We start from the raw sequence: 18744 nt of genomic DNA on the forward strand, positions 1-18744 counted from the left end.
TATCTCGATCTTCGACAGTTAATACTTGTATCCAAGTCTGGATCGCAATGAAGTCGTCCAGATCATGTAGATGGAGGCGGAGAATCTCTTGATAACGATATTCGTGTCGGTGACGTCGGGCTGCAATTGATTTGTACGTTGTTCTTTATGGTCTTTCGGCGACAGTAAAACCGATGAACAGGCGAAAGAAACGTATAAAACAATGGCCGGCTATATCAATGGCTTTCGTTAGAATCCCTTATTAAATAGCTCCTGAATCAACCCCTTTGACAAGTCCTTGGAAGGTTTGGTAAAACGTTGAATGATCGGGAACAAAGTATCTGTTCTCGTAATAACGGACGTGTATACGGCAACGTGCCAAAGTCGAGGAAGGCGAAGGGAAGTGTGTGTGTGTCGCGTAGTAATTCTACTCACCCTCTTTTCTTTATTGGTTGAAGAGGTCAGTCAATATCACGATGACCTGGCGAAAAGGACCTACGAAGGTGCGGTGTAAAAGGCGAGGGAAAGGAACAAAAACGACTAATTCAGAAGATGAGAAATGAGAGACACGTCGAGATCGGACGAGGAAACGAGTGGACTGACTGACTGGCCTGAGTAACTTAGGGAGTGTGGGAATGGGGTTTATTTTGCTTTAGAGAGGCAGGTCGGGGTGTAGGGTCGGAAAGGGAGAAAGGGAGAGGGAGAAAAGACACGAGGATGCAGAGGTGAGTTTGTGAGAAACAAAGGCTAAGAACCCAGAATGGGATTAGACCCCCAGTCATAGAGGAACCAAGCCCACTTTAGCTTGGGTACATCTGTTATGTATCGAATATATTTTTTAGAATACGCTAGGTACGTACCTCACTGTGTAGTAACTTGACTAGCGTTGATTGGCTCGTGACTGGTTTAGTGGTTACATGCAGTGTGGCAGGTGTGGTAGCAATCGCGCGGTCTTGAGAAAAAAAGCTGGCAGGCGGCCAGCAGCTCTCGGTGGGTTCGGTGGGTTATGTATCTATGTACACTAGATGGGCGTAAATGGATATAAAGATAAGTGGGACACAACTTGGATAGGCGGCAGGCTCCTTACGCTCTTTACTAGAAGGAGAATGTGAAGCGAAAGGATGGGAAATTACATCGGACAAGGGGGGAGGGGAGGGAATTTGTCCAAGTAAATATGCTGCAGCACCGTGCTTAATAGTTACACTTGCACAGTGTTTTACATTTTATCTACCTAGGTAGGTACCCCATAACGCCAGCTTACGTGCTTCAAGTTACACAATTACCTTCAATTTTTATCCCTTCTTCGTGTATCCTGCGAATACCTTTTATCTTCCAACTGTTCTTCCTTTAAACCACTCCCCGTCATTGCCTCGAAATTTCATCTTTTTGCTTGCCTGTTTGGTTCGTCAATTGATGAAGTACTATGTAATTCCCCCTACTTATCCGCTTTTCCCATTGGGCTTCTCCATGTCCCTTGCAGTAGTGTCAAGCCACTTAGATGTAGTATTTTAGCTACTTTTAGTATATTAGGTACTTAAGTTATTACCTAACCCCTGAAACTTTCCCGAGAACGTCTTATTGGATCGCATGATTATTTTATAGAAAAGGAGACGGCTACATATGCTTTTTATGGGTTTATGAATTATCCATCGCCGTACCGTCTTATGTACGCTTATGTTGGGTTTATCCGTGCATAAGCTCCAAACTGGCTTATGACTTATGAAAGGCACAACTGATTGTTCCTGACGCTTACCCCTACTTCGCTTAATTCAAGTGTACCTGTGTATAGTGTATAGCGCTATGCGTTGTGAAACTCAATTACGCACGTACCTACACGATATGTATGCATCGGACCTATTTGTGCATAACATAGTTAATACTCGCTACAATAAGGTGTTACAAAACCGATTAAGGTGTTTGCTTTTACAATCGGGATGCCGTCTCTACCTAAATCCTCCTTAACTTTCCGATAACCTTCGCCACCAGTATCGCGCGAATTGTCGTGTATTATTGTCGTGTATTTATGTAGGTATTCCATTCGTATTAAGATGAGAATGGTACGTTGTCAAGTCTTGATCTACAGATTGACATTGCGACGTAACCTCTAACCTCTTTTTTATGCACGCTGCATAGGAAGATGATAAGACACGAGAAGAAGAAAACCGTCCAAGCAATCCAAGCAACCCCCAAAACAACCCAAACAAGCTGACAAGGTAGTAAAACAGCAAATTTGCCAAGCCAACCCCAAAACAAGAAACACACGGCAGCAGACGGTCAAACCGTTAAGAGTACAAGAGTTCGATCATCTCGTCACTTTCGGCACTTCATACAGAAATAAATTGCTTGTCCATGCAGTTCCAACAAGAGATTCGAGCGAGAGATTTCAGGTCGTATCATCCACATACCTACACCCAGATTCGTCAAAGTTCGTTATTATCAGCCCGATACCTACCTTGCGTCTTTTTATTTCTTTCTTTTTTTTTTCGGTTTTTTTTTTCGTCCAGAATCTAGACTTCGACCTTATGGCTTGCATACAGGCATAATGTATGAGTGAGGCTAAATATTTATATTTGCACATACCTACACGCCTTATTGTTCCTTTTATTCGTATTTTCCTGACGGATCCTAGAATTCGGGTACATTGCGTACATTATCGGACAACGTCACATTATTGGCAGTGAAGGCTTAAGTTCTTCAATAGCAGTGATTCGAACCTATTCACCTGTACCGACCTTTGAATACTTCTAGTAGTAGATTCCATTATTTATCTGTAACAAATTGACGAGTCTACCTACGGATTACTTACCTAAACAATAGGAACAGAACAGGTCGTTTCACAACATCATCCTCATTTCTTGCGACATAACCAAAATCGGCATGTCCAACTCCAGAGCTTCTACATCCAGTAATAACTCGGATCCTAAAATAGGACAGCACCCATTTGACCCTTTTAAATTCGGGGATTTTCCTATGCCGCGGCCGTAGGAGGACTCAACCCAGAATCTCAAAGGAATGATCTATGTAAAGTTACATTATCGCGTGCAAAGCAAGCATCTATGCTAGCCAATATAACACAACGCTAAGCAGACGATATACATTTGATGAATCCCTTCTCTTGTTTCCAATCCCGAGGTGTTTTTCACCGTATCTAAAGCATCTTGTATCGTGCATATTTTCAATTGCTTCTTTACATGCCAGGGTTTACCATTCTCATGTGAAATTCGGGAGTCGGTCCCAAGCCTTACGTCGTATCATGATGCGCCAATCGTCGCCAAGATCAAACGACCAGATCAACCAGTATTCTCATCCTAGCATCCCCAGACGATTTCCGCATACCCAAGTCGGTAACAAGCCACATATATTTAACATACCAGGGATTGTATGTATGTTCCATGAAGCTTGCCTTTTTTTTTCTCGAATGCGCGTATTCAAAGTGACAGGTAAATTATAAACACCTAATAACTACGGAATAGGCAAATTTTTATTGATGAGTTTTAAGTACTTATTATGGCGACTGAATTATCATGATCAAGAGTTATACCAAAGTCTTAGGTACATTAGGTACATAAGTATTCCACCTGTTATTAGAGAAGACATACATATGTCTTCTCGCTAGCATATTCAAACATCTACAGTACCACTCTAATGAGTCTTCCAAACATCTACCAAAGTGTTACCTGAGCTAGATTAAGTCACATTTATTTTGTGACAACCGGAGTTATTACCTATGAGCGGAGTCAAGGGTTAACCCCTATTTTGTCCATTGGCCCATTATACGTCTTGGGCTCTTAATACTTCAAGTTTTTTTTTTTTTTTTCCGATAAAATAGTTGCAGGTTAAGTAATAGGTTCATCCAACGATGAAGGTACTCAAGAGTTTGTAATTTTAGTCATCATATCATTAAAGGTCATGGGAGTTCAAGTAAAATGGCCAATATATCTACCTACTCGCATTGTACAATAGTTTACCATATCTAAAATGAGAACAGAATTGCGACCGCTTGGAAAATATTTAACTAGAATATAAGGTAATCAAACACATTTTTTTCTAACATACCTATTATTTACTGTTCATATTTTTAATCGTTTCTTTACTGTTAAGTAATAGTGTAAATTTAACCGATTAACTATTTAGAAGTTTTAGTCACATAAATCGTATAACACGTAGGCGATATTTCAAACAGTTATAAACAATAAATTAACTAAATAAAACAGTTATTATTAACGCGCATCAGGGCAGCAAGTTCGGCAACTCGAACATCGAAAAGAACTCGCCATCTCCTAAGTGTCTAGATTCTTAATATCTAGTCTGACATCATGGCCTGCTAGCTAAAATTCGAGCGTCACTAACTAACAAATAGTCAGTACGGCATTCTCGGTACTGGCACAGTCGACTTGGAGAGGGTAATAGCAGGATGTAGACCCAGGAGGGCAGTCAAGGACACACTGGCCCGCGAGCTCAGCATGGCGGTGGTGCGAGACGAATGGGTCACCGTCGATAGCCGACAGGTCAAACCACGACCTACCGTACTGCACAGCTAACTCGACTTGAAATACCTTCCTGGAACCAGCTTTGTCGGTACATTTCAAAACAGAGCCGACGTTGTCGTTGTAGGCAGGGAGTGGGGACTTGTAATGCCGGCCAGCCTTTACCTTGACTGACGCGCTGGAGGAGCCGTCGTTCTTGGCAGCGGAACACCAGACGTTGAACTTGCAGTTGTTCTGAACGATAAGGTCGCTTGCCATGACGGCGGGAGCTGCTAGGAGAGCGAGCGAGGTGAGCTTGAGAATGTTGAACATGTCTGTAGTAGGTGCCCAGATAGGTTGTAAGATTGCTAGAGAAACTCTGTATCTGATATTGACGTCCTTCGGAGCCGTTTAAAAACAGGGGTTCCCAGGTGAAGATGCCTTAAGGTGTGGGATGATGGTTGATTGGATCGTGTGTGAGAGATAGACATTATCATCGAAACATTGGACGCGAGGTATATATAGTCGTAGGCTATTTTTACGTTAATGGCATTCGTTCTATACAATTATTTGTTTAATATTAACTAACTGATAGTTGATTTGAATCACAAAGAGGGTGTTTGGCTGAAGCTCAATAGACACATTCAGAACAAGATGATATTACATTTACTTAGTCGCTTTTTAACTTACTACTTCGTGTGTTGTTCGTTTGGTAATATATGCCAGGATATCAATTTCATTCACAAGGTATTGCCAGACCCTAATTGAATACTCTGTTTAAGATCTACCTAGCACTGGCTAGCCATATACCACAATGCACTAATTAGCAACTCCGATGTATGAGGCACGATTAAAAGCCATGAATAAGGCATAGGTGTATGTGGATAGTTGAAGAAGCGGACTGATTCACTCTAACGCGTAGGATTAAGTCTTTCAATTCAGTTTTAAGTGAATATTGGACATGCCTATTCTCGGTCGAGTTTTATTAGCGACATATGTTAGAAGAATACTACAACTATTCGTAGGCGGGGATTCCACTGAAGTCAGTATTGGATCTCTAAAGTCAAGACTCACTAGACTTTAGGTACTCGTCGCTTCCTTTAAGTTGACATATTAAGGGGCTTGGGAATACAATACAGCGGCCATTTGTCACGAGGTGGAGCAAGAAGCAAGAGAACAACTTCATTGTTCCATGAGGAACTTTGAGTTAGCTACGGGAGCCTACGGCTATACATTAGATATTAATAACGTCCTTTATTCTAGATATATCATCTAGAATCCCGACACAAAGTATTACAAGCCGTTCCTCTATGATCTAGAAACTAGGAATCCACCATTTTGTAGTCTTTGGAACGTGCCGCTGCGGTCATACTTCTGGCTCACGCTTCGCAGGAAGTCCAGGTTCTGCGAACCGTAGCTCGCGAGCACGTTTTGGTCGCGCGCCGCGATGTTGGCGAAAATGAGCGGGTCATACAGCTTCTTGGCTTGCGACTGACTCTTGATGTAGTTCCCTATTTGCGTAACAACGCCGTGAACTTGCTTGTCGTCTGCCGGATTCGTCCACGTCGAGATGGGGTTCCAAAGGGTTAGAGCCCTCTTGGACGATCCTAAGACGTTTCCGCCGTTGCAGTCGGCAACGCGAGCAGCGGCCGCGCCCAAGGTTTGGATAACAAGGAGGAATGCGGCGGAAGTGCCGTTGTTAGCCGCATTTATGGAGAGATATTGGTTGTAGAAATCGAGATACATGTTTGCGTCAGGGGTCGTAGTAACACCGACAGTGTCGCGGCTGGCCTCGGGCTGGGGTGGACTTTGGAGCCCGATGAATTCCAAGGTCGTGCCGTTCGTGGGAGGGGTCCTCTCAGACGTCGGTACCAGTTTGCTAAACGGCGCAAATACAGCAGGGTCGTTTGTAGGTTCGCCGTAGACGAATGCGACAGTGAAGCTATCAGGTGAGCACGTCATCTGAATGCCGGCTTTAGAGTCACCTTCCATATTCTTCTGCACCTCTGCTAGCGCCTTTAAAACTGCTCGCGCGTCAGAAGCGGCGTAGATTGCATTGCGGTACCAGATGTTTCGCGGCATCTTAGTATATAGCTCGAACTTTGTGACAATGCCTTAGAGAATAGATTAGTTTATCTCATCAACTCATACTGAATTTAATAAGTCATCTTACCGAAGTTGTTCCCACCCCCTTTCAAGGCACGGAATAGGTCCGAGTTCTCGGTTCTGCTTGCGGTAACGACTCTGAAATCCGAGAGTACGACCTGATTTGCTGGTTAGTATATAAAAATTAGGTATATAAACATATATCCAGTCACTTAATGGGCTTATACGTACTTCCATGCTCTTGATGTTGTCCGCTGCAAGCCCCGTAAGCGAGTTGATGATGGGATGACCACCACCGAGGAGAAGTCCGGATACGCCCACATATTTGTTGCGACCAGACACTACCGCAACGCCTTTCGAATCAAGATACTCTTGAACAGGTCCGAAGCGAAGGCCAGCACCTACAGTCGCATACGACTTATCCGTACTCAAGCTCAAGTTCGAGAAACGTTGCGTGTCGATGGTGACACCCTCCTGGCCAATACTCGCAAAGCCTGGGTTGGGGTTGTGACCACCAGACCTGACCGCGAATTTGGACTGGACCCTGCTGATCACTTGCAGCGCGATAGCTACTTGGACGGGATGTTCCGGGGTTATAAAACAAGCCGCCGGGAGGTCACAATTGCTCGACCTAAATACTACATTTAGCATAACGGATCGTCCGATTTTTCGGTACCGCAACCGACTGACCAATTCTTTTCTAGTAGAGTGACGTAGGCAGTTTGATTTGTCCTGGTATCCGTATAGGAATCTGGTAGGATATAACGAAGCAATTGGCATGCGATTTGCGCCTGGAAAGAGGACGTTCGAGAGCTGATGGTATTATTTTGACTGGAAGCCTGATCTAAAAGTGCGCTTGAATTGCGAACCGCCGCGCTTAACTCAGAAATGATGGGATCCGACGAAGAGAACGATCCAAGAGTATCCAACAGCTGCTCAGAGAAAGACTCCTCCCGGGCCTTTATAGCAGCACCAAATGAGCCTGTCGCCGCTGCGCCGAGAAGTAATGAAGAGACCCTCATATTGAGTACCACAAGAAAATAGACAGCTTCCTTTCTTGCCGATCACCAAATCGATCACCGAAAGAATGAAGGCGATCGTCGTGATGCGGAGTAAGAAAAAAAAGAAAAATTAAATAAGAGGCAATTTGGAGCATTTTGAGCCGTATTATTGACACACCTGAATTACAGCGCCGCACACGCGCTTATAACAATGGCTTCGCGCATGGCCACATGGCTTTCGATATCACCGTGATTTTAATCAAGGAACCCCACTGGAAACGAGGCAAGGGGAAGAAGAGTCGCTAGCTGAATACCTACCGTACTCTAACTCGCCTGAACATTCGCAAGGCTAGGCTTTAGCAGCGCTGACTCGCCTCGTCCAATAGGATGGAATCAACTAAATAAGCGGGACACGATCCTTCGTAGAGCCAACTCGCAGCATTCTAGATTGCTGTGGCCGAGCGGCGTGTGCTAGGTACCTAAGCTTCCTAATCCGAGACCTTAGGACTTGATGTCGTCCTTCTCGAATCTCGGATGCGACGCTTCACTCGCATCCGGCCCGGGTCCGACGAGATCGTGCCGTGTTAGCACTCCCCCTCTATGTAGGGCAAGATTGCGCGTGTTCGAAGCTCTTAGAGGATCACAATAGCTGCTTTTTCTTAGGGCTTATCCTGCGTCGTCCACGTGGAACCAACTACCATAACGTCACAGCTGCACATCTATTCTTGCTTGGCTGTACCCGTATAACCAGAGCGAGGTTAGTAAGGCGTTAGAGTCCGCGCCGGTTTCAGCTTTAGAATCCCGAGTATTTCCCCAACGCTCTTGAGGCCATGTTGGAGAGATCTAGATTTGACGCCATCAGTTGCAAGAAGGGGTTGTTTGGACTCGTACGACTTCACTCGGCGAACTCCTGCTATCTTCGTCAAGCGTGATACTCCTTCTGTGGGCTACCACGTGGGGGTGATTTTTAGCTAACCTCCTTGCAGACGGTTGGTTTTGATTGAATCCTCTAATCAACCATCGTGAGACCCGTCTCGCGCTCTCACTTTAGCCATTGTGGGAGCTCCACGGTCGTAGTTGGCGCATGATATGGTAAGCGCTCGTGAAGATGCGAAGAGGGCTTCAATACTTATCATATCCAGCCGCCGCGCTCTCCCTCGCTTTTGACCAACGCATCCGAACTCATTCCATCTTAAAGTCCTTCTAGGCCCATGTGTAGTGTTACAACCTTGGTCCTTTACCTCAATCGCCAATACTATTACTATTAGGGGTATCTGCATGACTACTAACTAACGACACAATGCTGCCTGTACCAACCTATTTATACTCTCTTCTCTCGGTTGATCAATATACTAATTTACTGCACTTATACGATACGATCCCTGGGACGCGGTGACGAGGTATCGCAAGCGCGCTGTAGCGATTCCACCGGTGTCTAGTAAGACCTGAGATAGCTCGGCCACTCCAGTCTACAAGATTATAGAATAAAAGAACTAAACTAAGGGATAATGTTAGGTACAATCCTGAAGCTCGAGGAAGATCCCCTATATCGTGTTTATTTCAGCTTCTGTTTAAGAGCTGATAACTTACTAAACTCAATAGCCATCCCTTTTAAACATTGCTGCATATTTAGCATTTGCCTCGTATCCTGGAGCGTTTTGAGATGTTTCTTGCCTGATACCCCCCTTCTGGTCTCTAGTGTTTGTTGATATAAGTTATCGATCATGCCTGGGTCCTCTTTGCCTAAGACCTTCCTCTGAAGTTCCAACGCTTGTTGACATATTGGTACAGCCTCTTCGTACTTATTTTGAAGTATTATTAGGCGAGCGACCATGCCTAAGGCCCATATCGTGCTGGGGTGCTCTTTACCCAATACCTCCTCCCGAAGTTCCAGCACTTGTCGAAGTATCAGTTCGGCCTCTTCGTACTTATTTTGTCCCCATAAGGTAAAAGCAATTGTACCTAAACTATCAATCGTGAGGGGGCTTTCTTCTCCGATTAACCTTTTCCGAAGTTCTAACTGCTGTCGATATATCGATTCGGCTTCTTGATATTTCCCTTGTTCGAATAGCGCACTGGCGAGGTTCGACATGCTAGCCAGCGCGAGGTGGCTTTCCAACCCCATTGTTTCCATTGCGGCGCCTAATATCCCTCGAGACATAATTTCTGCTTCTCTGTACCTCCTTTGCCTCATAAGTACCTCGAAGAGCTTTCCTTTCACGTCAAGGGTTTCTGGATGGTTCACTCCGAGATCTGTCGCCATAACATCCAGCCCCTGTTGAAGAATTTCTTCTGCCTCACTATGTTTTCCTTTGTCTGCCAGAGCTATGGCGAGTTTTACATTTTTTCGTTGGATATCTATGGGTTCCAGTTGTTGACTTTCATTATGACTTTTCAACGCGCGCGGCCATAGTTTCTCTGGCATTTCATCTTTTCCCGTCCCAAGTAAGCTTAAGTCAAGGTCTTCCATACTGGGAAACGTGTGGCCGTGATTCTCTCCCAGCAATCCTTTACGCATCTCTAATACCTGTCGATGTATCTCTTCCGCTTCGTTTAGCTTTCCTAGCAACTCTAATATAAAAGCTAAGTTATTCATAAACATAAGGCGACCAGGGTGGTTAGGGCCTAATAGCTTTTCGTATAGTTGCAATAATTCCTGGTTTAGACTTCCTGCCTCCGGATATTTAGATCGAGCCTGCAACACAATAGCGAGATTTTGCGTTGAAAGCAGTGTGCGAAGATGCTCGTGACCAAATATCTTTTCTGCTAGATCGAGAGACTCTCGGGCTGTCTGTTCCGCCTTCTCATAGTATCCAAGGGTCCGATAACATTTGCTAGTATTGAAGAGGAGTCTCCAGGTAGCCTCTTTATCCAGGGCGTCTTGTTGGAATTCCAAGGCGGTTTGCGTATGCGGTAGATACTTTCTCAAGGTAATTATGTCGCCTTCTTTTATATGCAAGAACCCTGATTCAAGATACCTTATCCCTTTGGTAATCCACTCTTCCCAGCTTCCTTGCTCTTTTATCCAATTGCGCATAGCGAGGCGTACAAGCCGGTGTATATCGAAACTGGTCCCTTCCCGCTCAGTAATGAAGGCGTATCCCTTTAGTACACCTATAGCCTCATCGGCCTCTAGTTCAGAGTCCTGCTTTAGTAGTATAAGAGGAATGTCTTTCTCCTCAAAGAAGCATAACTGTTTTAAGTATTCTGCCGCCAATGGAGTATCCCGGGAGATGTGCTCGAATGATATAAGCCAAGTCGTTGCAACCGGGTTCGAGGTATCTTTGTACCTGCTGCAGTCCTCAAAATTCTTACTTAGCAGCTTGATAAGAGTGCTATTACTTTTACGGCAATGATCCAGGTATTTAGTTGTCACCATTCCTGTCTTCGCCATATAGGCAGCTGCTTGCTTGATAGCCAGAGGAAGATAAGCCAGTAATTCGAGTAGATCGCACGCACTTTTTCTATCACGTAATTGGTCTTCTATCAACTCATTCTGCAAGAATTGAAAAGCCTCGTCCTCGCTCATTTCTTGGATTTTAGTGATGTTCTTCTGCGATATATCAAGCCCAGTGGAGACTTCGCGAGTCCGCGTTGTAACAAGGATAGATCCATTTCGGTTGAATGGGAGATATTGGGCAAGACCCTTGGAATTCCGGTCGCCGAGGAGTAGTTGGACATCGTCGGCGCCGTCAAGGATAAAAAGCCATTTACCGACACTATCCTTTTCTAGCGCAGCCTTGGTGAGTGGCTTCATGTCTGCTTGATCATCATTGAGCTCTTTGAGTCCGAGCTGTTGGGCAATCTCTCGGTAGGCGTTGTCAAACGTTGCTTCACTAATCGCCGGCACCCAGAAGACAGATAATTCCGGATATTCGCTACGGACGCGGTAAGCAGCTTCGAGAGCCAACTGACTTTTTCCAACACCTCCGAGACCTTCAAGCGCAACTCGCTGGCAATCATCCTGGTCTACTCCTGGACTGATTTTATCCCGCAACAATCGCAGTGTTTGTTCTCGACCAACAAAGCCACGGTTTCGGCCAAAAGGAACCATAAACTGAGGTCTGTCTAATACTGAGAGTTGTGTTAGAATATACTCGCTGTTAATAAGGCTGCGGGCTTACACGATCTCCGACTTTCGATTGTATCTTTAGCTTTATTATACATCTTAACTATTACCGCCGAAACACTCAAGAAAGAGGAATCGTTTGGACCGGAATACTTATTCATTTGAAGATGGTCCGCTGGGAGTGAACTTCGCTCCCATCCAGCAATATGGGCAGATTCCTCTTTTACGACCTAGAAACCGCAATGAATTCTTGGCATTCTTCAAATTTCGGGGTGTACTCACCATTGCTTTCACCAATCCTGGGACCCCAAATTTCTTACCGTAATCTGTCTTGTATTCTTCAAAGAAGCAGCATGTTGGTAAATGTAGTTTGTCCCGTAGCTTACAGAGATCATGAACCTTGTCTCTTAGTGTAGAATTGTCGTACCCTAAATCTCGGATAATGCCCACATGTGAGTAGACAAGCGCCATCAGCCAGGCGATAACAATAGCAATCCACTTCATCTGCGTGCCTCGGAAGGGGGTTCCGAGGGAAACAAAACCGACAGTCTGTCTGGGTAGATAGCGGAATTCCTCTTCGCTCTCAGCGTACAATAATCCCTTTCAAGATCAGTAATATCCGCCAGATGCAATCCTTGTAAGCTTACATATAGAATAACCAGACCACCGAGACTATGACCTAAAAATATGATAGGTCGTTGAGACCCCATGCGGAAGTTGTGAACACAGTGTATTAGAGATTCACCACAGAGCTGTAAGCGTGTTTCCGGTGCGTTGGCATGCCATCTTGACTCATAGTTATATACCAGGATTCTGGCTTTAGGCAGGAGAGCTGGCAGCATATCGGGATCTTTGAGCCAGTGGACGTATCGTCCCTTTTTGTTTTTATCCTTCCACGTCCATGACCAGTCAACATTTGAGCCCAGGCCATGCACGGCAATGATACTGATGACTGATTAGATACCTGTATAAAGCGATATTTAAGAAATAAGGTATCATCCATACTCAACCTCAGCGTCTTCAACGGAGTGATCAGCAGGGTCCGGATATAAAACTTCGAGCGACGATCGGTCAGGAGATATCTGATTGTAGTTAATAACTAGATTCTAGTAACATTCCTAGAGCTAGACGAGCGAACCTGTCTGTTGCTTTCCAGTGACATTTTCCTCAATTTTACGCCGATATGTCGTTGGATTTAAATAGTTCTCCTATTCGCGACGGGAATTCTTGTTGAGGTTTGGGTAGCTGTGGCAATGTTGCTGACTAGGACTACGGCGCCGTGTTATACCAAAAATAAAAGACGTTACTAATAGCCTTGTTCACTAAGAGAGGAAGGGGGGGATTGGAGGTAATTATGCATGCGTAGTAAATGGGAAATACATAATCAAAGGTGTTGGTGCGCTGGGTATTATCATCGAGGGGGAGTCCATAGGAAGTTTGGGAGGAGCAAAAGCTCAAGAGTAGCATCTACTCAAGCCCCTCAGATAATGCCCACGGCAATAATATTGTCCGGCTAGATACCTCCTGGCCACTCCTTTTAGTAGGTACTAAAAGGGGTGGCCAGGAGGTATCTTGCCGCCCAATTATATCAGTTGTTAATGGAGTCGAACAGCACAATCAAAGCCATAGGCGCGTATTGTTTTTAGGTACCCAACATATCAACCCTACCCAGCCTATTAGCTGGCACATACCATACAGACAATTGAATAAGATCGTGTTTTTTTGGCCACGTCAGTCTCGTCATAACTTAAAATACCTATCAAATCAAGGCTATGATTTTTCGTGGGTGCATTCTTCAATGTACAGATATAGTGTTATTATATTTTTTTGACCTATCGTGTAGGCCTTGCATCATTATTTTGAAAATTCTAGTAAGGCACTTGAGCCAATAGGAGGGCTTACACTGTGAGGGAATCGTATAAGTAAATCTCGACTGATCGCCCATGGTGTGCATCTCTCGAACTTTGCTCTTATAAGAGATATATAATGATTTTATAGATAGACGAGTTATCACTTTCTATTCAAGACTATGGACCTCTCTAATATACCCGTAAGACGAAGCCTTTTTATCGCGTTTATATTCTAACGGATGCCACGGCAGTTTACTACCAACTTGCTCCTACTACGCGTCGAAACGGATGGATTTACATCTCGTTTGGACGAACGATGGAATAATCTTCGTAAAGCCCTTGCCTCGTTTCCTACTTAGTCTCGAGGTTTGGAATGAATACCTCAATTGCGAAGTTGATTGCAAGTGTCGACGGGGTTCTGCGGTACTCAACACTGGCGATGCTCGACAGACACCACATCGTTATAGGTCCGACAATTCGGGAGGCGTAAATATCAACCGACCCGGCGTTAGTTGGCCTTCGAGGACTCAGCGGGATGTCTGTGCGCTACGGAGATGCGCCTTAGGTTTTCTCTACTCGTATGCTTGCCTTATTACTTACGAAAGCGACTTTGCATACTCGAAAGAACACCATCTTCTTCCTAGTTTAGCCAGGGGCTCAGAGATTCAATGGGACGATTGGAAGAAGTTTTCCAAGGAAATTCTCGCCAAATATAAGGAAGCTGATGTACATCCGCGTTTCCACCGGGGAGAACTTCGTCTTTCCCGATTGAATTTCTTCAGTCGCTTTACCCAGTGGCCATTATTTACTTCGTATATTCGCGGTTGGCGAAACTACGGTAGTTTGGTCCGAGACAATATCACCTCACTAGCTACGGCTACTATTTTCATTGCCTTGATTCTGACGGCGATGCAAGTTGCGCTTGCCACGGACCAAATCAAAGCACACCCTCAGTTCATGGACGTTTCGTACGGCTTTTCCATTTTCGCTATTTTGGCTCCGCTGTTCGTGCTTTTCTTGGTTATTGTGGAAGTTCTTTATAACCTTCTTAAAGATAACCTATTGACCCCAAACCTTGCGAAAAAGCTGGCTAGAAAGAAGAGACCTGCAGCAGATGCGTCGGTATAAGAAAGAGAGCTGTTTAGTATAGTTACCTAGGTATATAGCCCGGTAGCGTAGTTGAGTCTTGAAATACAAGCTATTTATGTATAGTATAGGGGAAATATGGTATAGGGGATGGAACCAAGCAGTAAGTGGCCATAAAGTAGTCTTAACGGAAGAAAATCGAAAAGGGGGTTTCTATGTCGGACAATCCATGGACGCGAGTAAATCGGAACTGGAATATGCGAGTATGCTTGACTGTAAAAGTCATGGTTCCGGTAGTTCGGGCCCGGCGCGGAGTAGCCTCGCGGTTAGCGGACGGGAGTAGCGAAGATTGGCTCTAGGCTACTCGTAAAGCCTACTATGTAAAGCGGCTGTGTATAAAAACTCTTCCAGGCGTGATATCCCGGCATGTGGACCTAAGCGAGTCTTCTGATTACATCTGTCGTGAGTGGGTAGAGTTCTGATGTTTAAAACTCCACACTTACATATTAGATGATCGCGGGCCGCGGAAGGGTAATGTTTTTATCTGGATTGGTCCACGATTGGCGGTAGTCACCGAGAAGGCTATTGCTGTTAGTACCTTGGGAAGTGGAGCAGGTAAATTGGCGAGTTGGTGAGTTGGTGAGCTGATACGTGACCGTAAGCATTATACACCCCTTAATGGGACATGAAAGTCGAAAGTCGAGACCCTTCGCTGCCGAAAACTACCGAAAATATTACTATAAAATTACTTGATAAATATTCGAAGCCCGGCAATACATAGCAATGGCGGTCGCGGGGGGAGAGGGCATTGCCGGATGCGATGGTGAAATTATTGAAATGAAGATGAAGCCATTCGTGGATGCCATCCGGGTGACGGCTTGACTCGAAGTTTACTCGAAGTTTCGAGTTTTACTCGAATTTATCGAGAAATGATTGCTCGATAGAAACTCATGGTCAACTTTATATAGTACGGTCCACACGGTCCGCTCTGTTGGGGCGCATCGACGTAACACGGACGTCAAGACAAGAGATCTGTGGATGGAACAACTGTCTGGGCGTGCATATGATGGATGTACTTAGATTTATGTTATCGGTATTGATCCTTGTGAGAGGAATTCGATATTCGAGATTTGCCTTTTTTTTTATTTTCACCATGGTCCCTGATTTGGGTTGGAATTTGTAGATGATGTGTCACGTATCCCACACCTTCTTTAAATTTAAATCCACTTTTGACAGAGAACCCGGTGATGTCCGATATCGATCTGATTAGACTAACATACCAGTATAGGAGGTATCTAGGTACCTAAAAACATGGCAGCATGGCAGCATGGGTGGGTACATGTATTGGCTAAAATAAGTCAAGTCCCCTTACAGAGTGAGCGTCAAACTAATGCAAGTCATAACCTAGGAAAGGTTAAAGAATCTTGGACGAATCAGAACTCGCCGATAACAACCATTGTCCAATTCGGGAGTCCCGTCAAGTTTTTTTTTCTTTTCTTTTCTTTCTTTCTTCTCTCCTCTTACTAGATATCGTCACCCACACCCACTTTAAGCCACTTCCCGTCTTTCTCTTATCTCGATTGTCATTCCCGTGATGTTCTTGACTTATCTCCTTAGGCGTTTACGCCCTCCTGAATCAGGGTCTGCTGCAGGCTAGTCCGACAGTCCGACTATTTCCTAACCTCGAGTAGCCTCGAGATTAACACTCACCAGGGTTCTAGATAGGTATCTTGCCCCTTTACCGAGGCTAAGCCTATAACCCACCACAGCCCACCAGCTTACACAACGGATTCACCGCTCGTATTGTACCTCGCACGATCGTACTAGAGCCAGCCGAACTTGAAATTTGTCCTAGTTAGCGGTATCGCTGCTGACTTGGCCTAGTTCTGAGTAGAACCTGAAACGCCGTAGGTTAAATCGTAACTTCGCTTACTCGATCGTATCCATATCCTCGTTTGCAATTCTTCCTTCACCTTCCGTCAGTAGGTCTTGTGCTTTCCGGGCTATCATTCCCTTCCATTCTAGTCAACACCACCACCATCACCACCACCACCGTACATACTCCTGCATATTGCTGCTGACTTGTAATACACTCCTTCAATTATTTGTTGCGTAACTGGTGCTTTCTCCTTATCTTGCCTTCTTTCTCTTTTCCCTTATCATTCGTCCACCAACCTGCAGTCAAAGGCATTGTGATAAGCAGATATCTGCTTTGTCCTTGTTGCCAGTCTATCCTTATCTTCGTCTGCCAACTTACTACTTCATCTGTTAGCATATTAGCAGCCTTGTAACGTTAAAAAAAAGAAAAAAGCACAAAGTTCACAGGTCGACCTTACATAATGACAGTCACTTCTAGAACCAATGCCGGACCGTTGACCGTCCTCGTATCAACGAGGGCGGTGATCACGTTGCCAGACGACAGTCTCCTACTCACCCCGGCTACTATATCCATCTCGCCGGCCACCGGAAAGATCGTGGCTATTGTACCTACTATCCTGCCCAAGACGTCGTTTGCTCCGTCGACGACATACATCAACTACGGCGCCAAATTCTTGATTCCTGGACTTGTAGATGCCCATGTGCACCTTAACGAGCCAGGCCGAACGGAATGGGAAGGGTTCAACACCGGTACCAGAGCGGCTGCTTCTGGCGGCGTGACTACCGTTATCGACATGCCGCTCAATGCTATCCCACCGACCACGACTTTGGCGGGTTTCAAGGAGAAGCTCGCTGCTAGTCAGGGCCAATGTTGGGTAGACGTGGGGTTCTACGGGGGCGTTATCCCCGGAAATGCGGACGAGCTTCTTCCCCTAGTAGAGGCCGGCGTTCGCGGGTTTAAAGGCTTCCTAATCGAGTCGGGTGTAAGTTTGCACTTACAGCAAACCAACCATATCTAGATGGTTCGCTAACAAGAGTCAATAGGTTGAAGAGTTCCCTGCCATCTCGTCCAATGACATTGCTCTTGCAATGAAAACACTAAATGGCACACCGACGACGCTCATGTTCCATGCCGAGATGATCCCTCCGATTGCCGACTCGGTTGGTGATGCAGTACAAGCCTCCGAACCTCCCTTAGCACCACACGGTAACTTACAATCATACAATACGTTTCTCGAGTCGCGGCCTCCATCTTTTGAAACCTACGCCATCGATGAGATCCTCTCCTTAGCGCACCTGGCTCCAGGTCTTCACTTACATATCGTACATCTATCTGCGACGCAAGCGATCCCGATCCTGAAGGCTGCCCGAAAGTCTGGAATCGACATTACGGCTGAGACTTGCTTCCATTATCTAGGGCTAGCAGCTGAGGGCGTCGAGGATGGTGATTGCAGATACAAATGTTGCCCACCAATTCGTGAACAGCTAAACCAGGACGGGCTTTGGGAAGAGCTCGCAGCACCTGACTCGTGCATCAAGACTATCGTCTCTGACCATTCACCCTGCACTCCCGAGCTCAAGCTCCTCCCGCCTTACCTCCAGACCATCGAAGCCCCCCATATGCACCATTCCGATTCGGGTATTGATATGTCGGCTGATCTGGCTCATACGAATGGGAAGCAAACAAAGATCGAGAAAAAAGACGTTGGTGACTTCTTTGCCGCATGGGGTGGTATCTCGTCGGTCGGACTCGGTTTGCCCATCCTTTACACATCGGCCAAGGAGCGAGCGGCAGCTGGGAGCAAGTCAGCTCCGAGTATCACCGATATCGTGCGCCTATGCTGCGCCGCGACGGCTAAGCAGGTTGGACTATCGCATCGCAAGGGAGCGCTCAAGGTCGGTATGGACGCTGATATTTGCGTGTTCGATGATACCGAGGAGTGGACACTGCACTCGGCCGGTATGCATTGGAAGAACCGCTGCTCGCCATGGGAGGGGCGCCGGTTCGCGGGTCGTGTCAAGGAGACATGGCTAAGAGGCAAGAAAGTATTCGAATACGGAGGTATCAATGGCGGGTTCGTAACCGGGAAGCCGGTTGGTGAAGCTATCGTTGAGAAGAGATTTGCTTAAGAGCTGTGCTGTGCGAGGACCGAGGCCGGTGTTAATGAGCTCAGCTATGAGGTGATGGGGAAGAAGGAAACTGATCCTCAATAAGCTGAGCTGCGATGATTATTGATGGTATGATGACTTGATGATATTGCATGGCCCGCGAATGAGTTTAGATGGAGTTTAGGAGTTTTGAAGAGGTT

General features: G+C 45.6%; 5 protein-coding genes across 5 annotated transcripts; 2 read left to right on the forward strand and 3 right to left on the reverse strand.

The window, feature by feature from the left end:
- Window positions 1-4328: 4328 nt before the first annotated feature.
- Window positions 4329-4778, reverse strand: F5Y00DRAFT_261608 (uncharacterized protein; the record flags this gene model as incomplete). Its single annotated transcript, XM_048011231.1, has 1 exon — window positions 4329-4778. The coding sequence occupies one exon, from the start codon at window positions 4776-4778 to the stop codon at window positions 4329-4331; it is 450 nt and encodes a 149-aa protein (XP_047865405.1).
- Window positions 4779-5614: 836 nt separating this feature from the next.
- F5Y00DRAFT_67272 (FAD-binding domain-containing protein) lies at window positions 5615-7881 on the reverse strand. Its single transcript, XM_048013996.1, has 4 exons — window positions 7242-7881; window positions 6783-7182; window positions 6619-6709; window positions 5615-6559 (listed from the first exon to the last, which is right to left on the reverse strand). The coding sequence occupies exons 1-4, from the start codon at window positions 7571-7573 to the stop codon at window positions 5754-5756; spliced, it is 1629 nt and encodes a 542-aa protein (XP_047865406.1). The 5' UTR covers window positions 7574-7881; the 3' UTR covers window positions 5615-5753.
- A 1065-nt stretch (window positions 7882-8946) lies between these two features.
- On the reverse strand, window positions 8947-13182 carry F5Y00DRAFT_269477 (TPR-like protein). The gene is made up of 6 exons (XM_048012454.1): window positions 12760-13182; window positions 12627-12703; window positions 12269-12566; window positions 11904-12221; window positions 11677-11851; window positions 8947-11626 (listed from the first exon to the last, which is right to left on the reverse strand). The coding sequence occupies exons 1-6, from the start codon at window positions 12781-12783 to the stop codon at window positions 9108-9110; spliced, it is 3411 nt and encodes a 1136-aa protein (XP_047865407.1). The 5' UTR covers window positions 12784-13182; the 3' UTR covers window positions 8947-9107.
- A 577-nt stretch (window positions 13183-13759) lies between these two features.
- F5Y00DRAFT_261611 (uncharacterized protein) lies at window positions 13760-14599 on the forward strand (the record flags this gene model as incomplete). Its single annotated transcript, XM_048011232.1, has 1 exon — window positions 13760-14599. One exon carries the CDS (start codon window positions 13760-13762, stop codon window positions 14597-14599), a length of 840 nt encoding a protein of 279 aa, XP_047865408.1.
- Window positions 14600-16896: 2297 nt separating this feature from the next.
- Window positions 16897-18565, forward strand: F5Y00DRAFT_252883 (allantoinase; the record flags this gene model as incomplete). Its single annotated transcript, XM_048009978.1, has 2 exons — window positions 16897-17418; window positions 17480-18565. The coding sequence occupies 2 exons, from the start codon at window positions 16897-16899 to the stop codon at window positions 18563-18565; spliced, it is 1608 nt and encodes a 535-aa protein (XP_047865409.1).
- Between the last annotated feature and the right edge of the window lie 179 nt (window positions 18566-18744).

Source organism: Daldinia vernicosa (assembly GCF_022497035.1).
Source record: "Daldinia vernicosa strain CBS 139.73 unplaced genomic scaffold F5Y00scaffold_20, whole genome shotgun sequence".
Classification (NCBI taxonomy): Eukaryota; Fungi; Ascomycota; class Sordariomycetes; order Xylariales; family Hypoxylaceae; genus Daldinia; species Daldinia vernicosa.

Coding starts and splice junctions, on each gene's coding strand:
- F5Y00DRAFT_67272 (XM_048013996.1), bottom strand. CDS start 7,573: ATGAGGGTCTCTTCATTACTTCTCGGCGCAGCGGCGACAGGCTCATTT. Junction 7,183..7,241: donor ACTCTACTAGAAAAGAATTG/GTCAGTCGGTTG, acceptor TGTAGTATTTAG/GTCGAGCAATTGTGACCTCC. Junction 6,560..6,618: donor AGGGGGTGGGAACAACTTCG/GTAAGATGACTT, acceptor CTATTCTCTAAG/GCATTGTCACAAAGTTCGAG.
- F5Y00DRAFT_269477 (XM_048012454.1), bottom strand. CDS start 12,783: ATGTCACTGGAAAGCAACAGACAG. Junction 12,704..12,759: donor CACTGGAAAGCAACAGACAG/GTTCGCTCGTCT, acceptor AACTACAATCAG/ATATCTCCTGACCGATCGTC. Junction 12,222..12,268: donor GTGGTCTGGTTATTCTATAT/GTAAGCTTACAA, acceptor TGATCTTGAAAG/GGATTATTGTACGCTGAGAG.